We start from the raw sequence: 10,000 nt of genomic DNA, 5'->3' as shown, positions 1-10,000 counted from the left end.
CCACCTAACGAACGGTTGCGTAGGAGACTAAATTTTTTCTCACCTGATTTCCTTTCCACCACGAGCTCTACGAATTAAGCGGTAAAAGAGGGCCAGCTTGTTGTCTACAGTGAGAGTTGCGAAGCCTTGAGTTGAAAACTGTCAACTTTCAGTGCTTCTCGGCCGCGATGATCAAGCAAGAGACGTAAATGCTGATCAAAAATTTCATCATGTAATGGACTTATCAATGTTAAACCCCCCGGGGGGGTGGTCTGGCTACCCACGGGGCTTTGACTGTGACGTCTGTCTCCAGGGTGGGGATTTTGATCGTACGACATATCCCCAGCGTGGGAATTTGACATGGCCACCATCTTGGATAATGAAGAGGGCTTGGAAATCAAGGTTATAACTCCGTGACCAAGTACAGTAAATGAAAAATCCCCGTAAAATTCCTTATGCAGTACAATACTCAACGTCACCTGCCAACACTACTCAACAATACTAGTCACTTTATAGAGTGTTACATGATTAATCGTAACTATACGTTACCACACATCACCACCCGTAACTCTACTTTACTACTCGTCAATAGACGTTTCCAAACATCACCAGCCATTACTTCTTGTCACCAGACGTTAATACACAACGCTAGCCGTTAATAATCGTCATCAGTATCATACAAAAATTTGGTTTTATCATCGGAGATGATAATGTAAATTGGCCACCATTTCAAATTCTCACAAAATATTTGTTTTCCTGATTTCAGCTCAAATGCCCAGCCTTATCCGATAAAAGATTCTTGGGTATCAAACAGCAAAAACAGTTCAAGAGGGGGCATCCGTAGTTTTCAATTAGTGTAATACCATATCGCTTTACTCCGTGTACGTGCGCACTGCTAAAATGCCTTCGCGAGATTTTGCGTAATCTCTTCGTGGACAAGATGTAATAATACTATATCAATTTTCTTATATTAAAACGAGCGGACCACCACAAGTAACTACAATAACGGAGAGATTTATCATCGCTGTTACGTCTGGCTGAAATTTTTGTTTTGCCAAAATTCAAAGAAACACGTTAGATTTTGTTCTTTTCTTGCCTGTCAGCTACACTTATCCGAAGTAACTCCTCAAAAGAAAGAGAATTTAGAATAAGATGATTTTCATCCTTTTACGACAAACAGCAGTCTCGTGTAAACGTAATGCAGATCTTTTTAATGCCTCCGCAGAATTTTGCCTCTGCGGAGAAAATAACTTGGAGTATCACACTCTTGACAGGAAATGCCGCATTACGTATCGTATTAAGTAAAGGTCATATAATTGTTGGCTGATTTGTTTGGGTCACTACTGCGACAGACTGCTGTGATTGCTTTTTCTGTAAAAACCTAAACATCCGTCGCGTGATTTTGAAAATTATGGCGAGAAGTGGACATCATTGGGGTAAGAACATCGATTGGGAGAAAATACTGTGTTTTGTGGCAATGCTAATCTCTTTTGCCCTTGGCAAAGTCATTATTGAACCAGGTGAGTGCGTGATTATTTCTGCGTTAGCAATCGTGGATGTCATTGTACACTTCTAATCTTTGGAGGGTGTTGATACGATCCATGAAAAGGTTTCCTACATTACGATATTTTCTCGGCAGTGCACAGACTCGGGAAAGAAATGCTTTTGAGTGCTGTTTTGGCGCAATTACGCTACGGGTACTTTCACTAACTCAACATTGACTGAATTTCGAACCAGTCTGCAGTGTGTATATCACCAATTGACCCAATGCCAGATTGTGAAATTGGAAGGCATTTTATCGTGTTTGATCGACTACGATTAGTGACACGGACTGAAGTCCTCATGGTTAAGAACTGTTTATCTTACGATTTTAAGAAAGGCAAAATAAATGTCACTTGAAATATTGACGCTGATATCCTGATTGGCAAGGGCGTCGTAGTTGAGTCGACAGATCGAAGAAATGTCTGAAATGTGCATGGAGGCATTAGTATTTATAGGGCATAAACTGTAATCGTTGAGGAAACTGGCCTGTTTGTAAAAGGGCAACTAATGTTCCTATGACACGAGGATTTTCTTCGCTTTGGGTTTATTTTTTGCTTTTTATTACGTTGTTTGTCTTTCTCTCTAGTTCCCACTCCTCCCCCGGGAGGTGGACAAACCAACACAGGTGAGTACCCTGCGACGTTCACGAGGAACAAGAGCTTATGGGCTCCTGTGCGAAATGATTTGGTCGATGTACTTTCAATGGGTACCGATAATCATAGTCTGCTTACACTAACAAACTAGCTTGCGTTAAAGTGGCAACGAGGGAAGCTTGTGAATTAGAAAGGTGGAGTGGCTAACCGTTTGGCGCGAGGACACAAGGAATTTTGTCACATGAAGTAAATTGAATAACTGATCAGGGCCCCAAAAGGGTGATCAATGTGAATGAATATATGTAATTTGATTGCAGGAAATGGTAATGTTCAATATTTCGTTTTGTAAAAATTAGTTTAGCCAGTGCAGTGAATAACAATCAAGTCTCACGACAAAGTCAATGTTGTATCCAATTCAAACCCTCTGGGAATAAAACGTTTTGTTCCAGGTATTTTCATATCATTTAAATGTGAGTGCGACATTAATGCAAATACAATACACAAAGAATCTTATCCGCGGGAGATTTGAATTGGCTACAACACTGAGTTAGCCGATTTGGTCTATTGCAATCACAGTAAATGAAAAATGTGCTGTTACATAGATCCAGTTTTCGAGAATATTTAACGTTTACTGTCATTGCCTGTTTAGAAGTCACCTGGCCTTAACTAAATTGAATGTATCCCGCCCGCTAGAGCAACAATTGCTGGGTATTGTATCTTGCACGCCGGGATATCATAACAACGACATGTGGTCACAAGTGGCGAAAGAACGTGATCAGAACGCGAAGAAATAGAGCCCGAAGTAAAAATGAAACGATTTTATAATCTAAAAATGCGAAAAAACTGATAGAAGAGAAAGATTCTGTAAATGCACAAAAGACAAAAGGAAAATGGAAAACGGAGTTTCGTTGAGAGCTCGTTTCAACTCCGTCAGTTCAGTCAGAAATTGAACGGTAATATCTTCGCTAGAGAGCAATGGTTTTCGACTGGAATCCAACAAATATCTGAGTGAGTACTTCGACTCGGTTTGTGAATTCAACGAGTATCGTACTGTGTTAAAGTTGTTTCAGATTCGTGTTTAGACAAAGTGCTTGCTGACCGAATGAACTCCTCGTTTAATAACTTAACAAGTTACTAAACCTCGGGCAATGAACTCGTTGGTTCCATTGGTGACCTTGTAACTTCGATTGGCGAACTCGTTGTTTCTAGTGGTGAACTCGTTGGTTCGGTGGCAAGGACAGGTTGCCAGTTGGAGGCAAGTATTCACGGTTCATTACACTCAAAAAACAAGTCAAATATTTAATCTCCGGTCACTATAACTATTTGGCGAGTGAACATACCGGTTCGATTAGTGAACCCGCAGCTCCAAATTTCTGTTCAATATTTAATTAATTAAATCGTAACTCCTTTTCTAGATGTCATGAAAATCAACATCTTTGCTGGATTTTCTACCCTGATATTGCACGTGATTCCAAGGTGGAGCCAATGAAATCGCACAATTCTCTCAGCAAAAGCCAATGAATTTGAAGCTACCATAAAAAAACGGAATTCGGATCCTGCGAAATTATTGGTTTTAGGACCCTTTTGTCGCACAAACAGTTGTGACGAAAACTACGACCACTTTTCACGCAATCAAATTTGCTCTCCGCGGGGGCAAGGGTCACAAGCATTCCCAAGCCACTGCCAATAAACAGAACCCTGCGTAGAGTTATTTCCTCCTTCAGGGTGTTATACCAACGTTGAAGCAAGGCCATCTTTACCTCCTTTGTCGTCAAAGACAAGAGGTTTCCAACACTGCATCACTCCATAGTTAAAGCATTGAGATGGTTATGAAACTCGACCAGTCTTTTTGTTTCATGTTTTTGTCTATTTTTGGCCTTGACAGTGCACAAAACACACCATTTTTCGAGAGATAACCAACCAAATCTTTCGATGAAATTATGCGCAACTAAAGCGAAAACAAATGATTGCGCACTATCGCGGTCAATTCAACATCGATTGCGACAACATTGTTCTCGCTTTTGAAGGTTTTAAGGTTTCGTAACTAGTCCCTCGATTAACTATGATCACTCTGACCCCTGCAGTCTGTGTTAGTATTACCGTTTGTTGCCTTATAGAGCATGAGCAATTTGTCTCTTTGCGGCGGAGACTGAAAGAGTCAATAATCTCAAGGGGAGAAGGTCGCACGCATACTTGCAAAGGCAATGGCCACTTTACTCGTCGGAAATAGCCTTGTCTCGCTGTTACGAAAACGTCTATCTCAGTTTTATTAGTCGATTCAAGCGAAGAACGTCTGGCTCCGTATGAAAACACGTTCCTCCCTTTTTTGTCTTGTTTATTCTATTTAGGAAATACATCACAAATTACACCGGAGAGAGACGAAGTGCAGATTAATCAAGGTTAGAATACAACGTAATAAATACTTTCATTTGAGATGGATAGTTACTACTTTTTTACGCCTGAACATGAGAGGGGAGATGACTGGCACTGATTATCATAAACATAATCCTTACTCCAACGGTTGGGCGAAAGAGACATTTATCATACAGGGGCGTAACCAGGATTTATCAAAGGGGGGTTCACATAATGTTAGCATTTTTGTAAATATTTGGGTTGTTTCAGTTATAGTAAAACAATGACCTGCAACCTGCACTTTACACCCTCCGCGATTCACTTCAATTTGTATTCAATTTTATTTCACAAAGGCCTTCTTTTTAACAACTCATCTTTGATGAACATTCCTTCAGTGTTATTCCCGTGACATAATTAGGCTAATTACAATTAACACAATACGTACTACATGAAACACTGGGTTTAGGTCTTAAGACGGTTTTTAATCACGTGATGAGATGGCCATGTTTGTGTACAAAACAATAGTAAATAGCCCACATTCAATATATTAAAATTCAGTCGTAAACAAAAGGCATCATCTCGAGGCTTTGGGGAATAAGTAAGGATTTTTATGAGTTTATTCCCCAGGGCCTCGAGATGATGTCTTTTGTTTAGGACTGAATTTTAATATATCGACAGTGGGCTATCATGGCTCATGTTTTGCATTATAATAGAGTCAAATTCCCAGAAGACTTTTTCTTCGATTGTTCTGTACACAAACATGGCTTCTGTGACGTCAGGTGAAAATCATCTATAAAATAAACATGTACAGGTGCAGTTTTCGATCGTTATGATTCGAACTTACATTTAAAAAGTGTTTGATTAATTGAAGTCGCGAATTTTTAATTACAACACTTCATTTGTAATTGACAGTTAAACATTTTGCTCATCTCGTTTTCAGTATACGTTCTTTTTGTAGTAAATTATAAAGAATATTTGAATTCATTCAATTTTTCATGAGCTTTCAAGTTTTTATCTATAAAATTTAATCATTGTTTGATTGTAAAAAAACTGAAACATAATGTTCTTAATTCTTTACTTGCAAAACCCTTTAGGAAACATTCTGCCATCACAAAATCATTGTTTTGAAGTTTTCACTGAACTAAAACTGTCGATAAATCATCTTTGAAAAGTATCTTTACCGGAATTGTTTTTGCTCCTTAAACTTTTTCACGCAGACTGTTTTTCATGTTTTAACATCCCATTGCAAATTTAAAAATTGCGTTTGCAGTTGAGAAGATGTATTAATAAATTAATTGACTCTGGACATGAAATCCAATTAAAACCGAAATTCACTTTTTAAAATTCGACGATATGATTACGCCATACGTCATTTTTAACGAGAAATCATTTTGGACTTTCTTTATGTAATGAAACACGACAAAGTGAAAAACAAAAAAAAAGCTTGGAGGCTTCTGGACAGTTCCACCGTTCTGAAATGTCCAACAATTTAAAGACAAAACAAAGTGACATTTTAATGTTCTTGTTCCGAGAGTTCCTAAGAGACAAAAATGACATCTTGGCATTTTTCTAAAAGCATCAATTTAAACTTACAGTTTGTATACGCAAGAAAACTTAAAGTGGAACTACAGTAACCATCCTTCATAATGACAACAGAAATAAAAGCCGATCGAGGTTTTTAACAAAAAAAGAAATTACCCATGATAGCAATTCTAGACGAAACAACAGTACTGCTAGTGTAAGTTTTTTTGTTTCCAGGTGTTATATTTTAACTTTGAACAAACTCAATCGCTTACTGAAGTCGACAGCTTGTGGGCACTTTCAACGAGGATTAATTTAGCTTGAGCTGTGTTGTGTCGTTTTGCTCTGCCGTCGATGCTGACCTCATCATCCGAGAAAGCGAGATTTTCTCGTGGGCTTCCAATGTCAGCATCACTAGAGCCGACGCTATCACCATTCCCGGCTTTCAAAGCAATACTAGTTTGTTTATCACCATAAATACTTTCCTTCACTTTTGGCGTTTCACATTTGATACCTTGGCAGATTTCGGTATTGAAGATCAGTTCCTTTTCTTGCGACGAATTGTTGTTACGTTCTTTTCCCACTGAGCTGGCGGTAGCTTCTCGTTGCCTTATCTCCCGCAGCACACTCCTGCCGAACAATCCTTCTTCATAGCAACCACGTGGTGCCATGGCCATTGCTGGAGCGACGTCTGTTGCGTCGAAAGAAATTCTCCGCACTGCTACGTCGATTGAATGCATCCACCGATGTCTTTGAAGGTTCGTCTGGCATTTAAGAAGCCACGAGCCTTCACTGGTGACTAATTTAAAACGGTAACTGTATACCTTACGCCTCACCACCGAACATTTTGCGCTCGGAGTAATTTCAATTTTATGGCAATACTCATGCCATAAATCTGTTTGATCGTCGTAAAAATACAACACAGCACTTCTCAAAACTACCCAGTATTCTACCCATTTTTTCTTTTCTTCTTCCTTCTTGAGGAAATCCTCGTGCAAAGGTGCTTTGTCCATCGATTGATGTAGTATCCTTTCGATGTCTATGCGACTAAATGGGGCGTTTAGTACATTTCTAAACGAATTAAGCCAGTGGAACTATTGTTTGACTAAAAATTCACCCATTGAGTAAACACGGGCTTTTCACTTTATGTATTATTTAGCAGTCGCTTTGCAGTTCTGTCAAATGTGCATATTTAATTTCCTTTGAGAACACCTGGCAATGATCTCAATTACGCAAGGCGCGAGACTGATTTTAACCCAGTCGAACGCATCTGTCATACTTATTCAAGCATATACGTCTCACTTGAGCTCACATGACATGTCTCGACCAATCAACATTTTCCTGTTAGGTTCTGGTCACGAAATAGGGAGTAATTCCACGGACTCGCCCCATTCCACCTGTCATTTTCCCCAATTTTATCCCTAAATCGCCCCGCTATCATATCATGTGTGTCTCCAACATAAGCTAATGCAGGGAAAGTTTTCAGCTAAAAGTTTGTCGTATTCTTTAAGCGGGGAATATGCGGGTCGCATCCATGGGTGAGGCTGTAACAAAAAGCCGTTTTAGGTCTAACAGCACACGTACTTACTTTGGAGACTCTTTAGCCTTAGGTGCAAACGGAACAAACCTTATCCTGGGGGACATTATCTCCGATGTCGAGACTGAGAGGTTCATAAAACAAGACCCACGTGGCCGCAATGCTATCAAGTATCCCCACGGTTTCTGGCCTCAAAATACCGTTCCGTATATCATAGATGAAACCATCGGTAAGTGCACATGGTTATACTGTTTTTGTTTTTGTCGTTTAACAAAAAACAGACGAAAAAACAAAATAAAACCAAAAAAAAAAAAAAAAGAAAGAAAGCAGAACGAACTCTAACAATGTGCGATAAAGCTGAACGCGAGTGATGCTTTATTTTTTTTCATTTTGTTATACCCTGCAGAAAAAAAGTACCTTTTTAACTTAATTTTTTGACGTTTTCTTAAGCTGGAAATTCACAAGACAAAGGCCTGGCCCGGGTTGCTCGAAGCATGGTTAAAGCTAACCAGCGTTAAATACCATGGAAACCTATAGGTTTTGACACTTCTTAAAGGGGCTAGGTCACGCAATTTGACGCAATTTCAGCACTGATCGAATGGTCATAGAATTAACTAAAATATCAAAATAACTGTTCAAAACTATAGAAGAACTCTAACAAAACACAGGGAAGCCAAGAAGGGACATGGATGGACAAAACTGGAGAGGATTGAAATGGATTGAATTTGGGTAAATTTGAAAAACGTTGGCCCACCTTTTTTCAAATTTATATCAGTCTATATCAAAATGTCATTTACACAGCTGGAAAATCATTCTCAGTTGTTATGTGGCCGTGATTTTGCAAGTGAAAGACTCTTGCTCTGCCAATTTGATGTTTAGAGCTCATAATTAACAAAATTAAACGAATATACCTAAAATAGCGTGACCTAGCCCCTTTAACAAACGGTTAGAGTTAACTAGGCTTCGAGCAACCGGCTCCTGTTCTGTAGCATCCAGGCATTGTCGTTTTCATGTATGAATTTGAGGGAAGAGGGTTACCCGGCGCACCATAGCAAGAGCACTCGCTTTCCACTCCACGGTTAGTGATGTTCTTGTGCTCAACTAGTTAAGCTTAAAGCAGGGGCCCATAACTAGGAGCGAACAACAGCCCTATATTCCTGCCACGACGTTTATAGTTTTCACAAAACGATTTATTTTAAGATTGAATTTCCCGAGAATGAGACTCCCACTGGAGCCCAATGACCAATCACAAGAAACTAACTTGACGTCATAGTGTCACCGAACCGGAACTGCCTTTGTTTTTTTTCAGAAAAAGTAGTCTTAAAATAGATCGGTCTGCAAAAATGTCGCGACATATGCTTAGTATATATGGGAGTTGTTCGCTCCTAGTCATGAGCTCCTGGATAAGGTTATTCCTCATTTACAATTAACATTAGCATTACAGGGACGTATCCAGAATTTTTCTAAGGTGACGGTGAACTACTAAGGAATGGCTTAGCTGATTGCTGGCGTTTTTTTTTTTTTTTTTTTTGCAAAATACCAGTTCTATTAGAAAGCCACGGGTCATCTCAGGGGAGGGGGTGCGCACCCCCTGTACCCACCCACTAGAACCGCCTCTGCATTACCATTGTGATTTTCATTGAATAGGCCATTTTGCAGTTGTCTGCTCAGTGACCTAGCCTGTGACTGGCTGTGAGGCTGCCGGTGACCTTGCAGTGATACAGACATTACTGCTTTTATCATGTAAATTGTGTTGGTGTAATTCTAATTAGTCTCCATTAACATTAGAAAAGCACAAAGATTTGTATCAAAGTAGGGTCACCGGCAGCCTCTCTTCCATTCTTTGGCTAGGTAACCTAGCTACAACTGTAAAATGGTCTATTGTCAATATTGGTAAGAATGTTAGTGTCGTCGTCTTTGCTAGTTCCAGAATCATTGTCATCATCGTCATGTTATCATCATTATTATAAACCTGTAACCTTAGCAATGCTTGTCCCCAATCTAAGATTTCTTTTTCTAGTTCCTGCATAAAAAAAACTGTCAAAAATCGGTATTTACGAGATCACGAGGACTTTCTTGAAGGCCACCAACAAAACAATAAATGGAAAAAGAGAAAGTCGAAATTGCCAACTGCTACTAAAGGCCTTTGTTGCTCTTACTCAGTCTAGTTAAGGCATGGCTGAGCCACTCTTAAGAACCCCCCCGCAGAGAATTTCGAAATCCCTATTCTTAATGAGTGAAAAAAATTTCATCGTTCAATAGAGTAATCAATGTTTGTCATATGACTGTGTTTACTAAATGAGAATGCTTGGGAGTACCACATAACATCGCTTGCTCTGTGACTTTACAAAAAGTTCTTTTTAAAATGGGGGAGGTTCCGCCACATATTTTTAAACAAAGTAGTTTAAAATTCACTTTGTACTGCCCATTTTGAAAAAAAGATTTTTTCGTTACCATCCAATTATAATTCACGTGA

The 10,000-nt window shown here is 39.3% G+C and overlaps 2 protein-coding genes across 2 annotated transcripts in view; one reads left to right on the top strand and one right to left on the bottom strand.

The window, feature by feature from the left end:
* Positions 1-1,310: 1,310 nt before the first annotated feature.
* The window catches only part of LOC137995682 (uncharacterized), a 36,220-nt gene continuing 27,530 nt past the window's right edge, over positions 1,311-10,000 (top strand). The window contains exons 1-4 of the mRNA XM_068841207.1: positions 1,311-1,499; positions 2,108-2,146; positions 4,463-4,513; positions 7,592-7,753. Coding sequence (XP_068697308.1) covers positions 1,391-1,499; positions 2,108-2,146; positions 4,463-4,513; positions 7,592-7,753 — 361 coding nt within the window. The 5' untranslated portion in view covers positions 1,311-1,390. The remainder of the gene's footprint in view (positions 1,500-2,107; positions 2,147-4,462; positions 4,514-7,591; positions 7,754-10,000) is intronic.
* LOC137976704 (uncharacterized) lies at positions 5,179-7,148 on the bottom strand. Its single transcript, XM_068824060.1, has one exon. It carries the CDS (start codon positions 6,998-7,000, stop codon positions 6,251-6,253), a length of 750 nt encoding a protein of 249 aa, XP_068680161.1. The 5' UTR covers positions 7,001-7,148; the 3' UTR covers positions 5,179-6,250.

This window comes from Montipora foliosa, chromosome 1, assembly GCF_036669935.1.
Source record: "Montipora foliosa isolate CH-2021 chromosome 1, ASM3666993v2, whole genome shotgun sequence".
In the NCBI taxonomy this organism is placed as follows: Eukaryota; Metazoa; Cnidaria; class Anthozoa; order Scleractinia; family Acroporidae; genus Montipora; species Montipora foliosa.
Note: the sequence above shows the minus strand (reverse complement) of the source record. Positions and strands in the feature narration are given on the sequence as shown.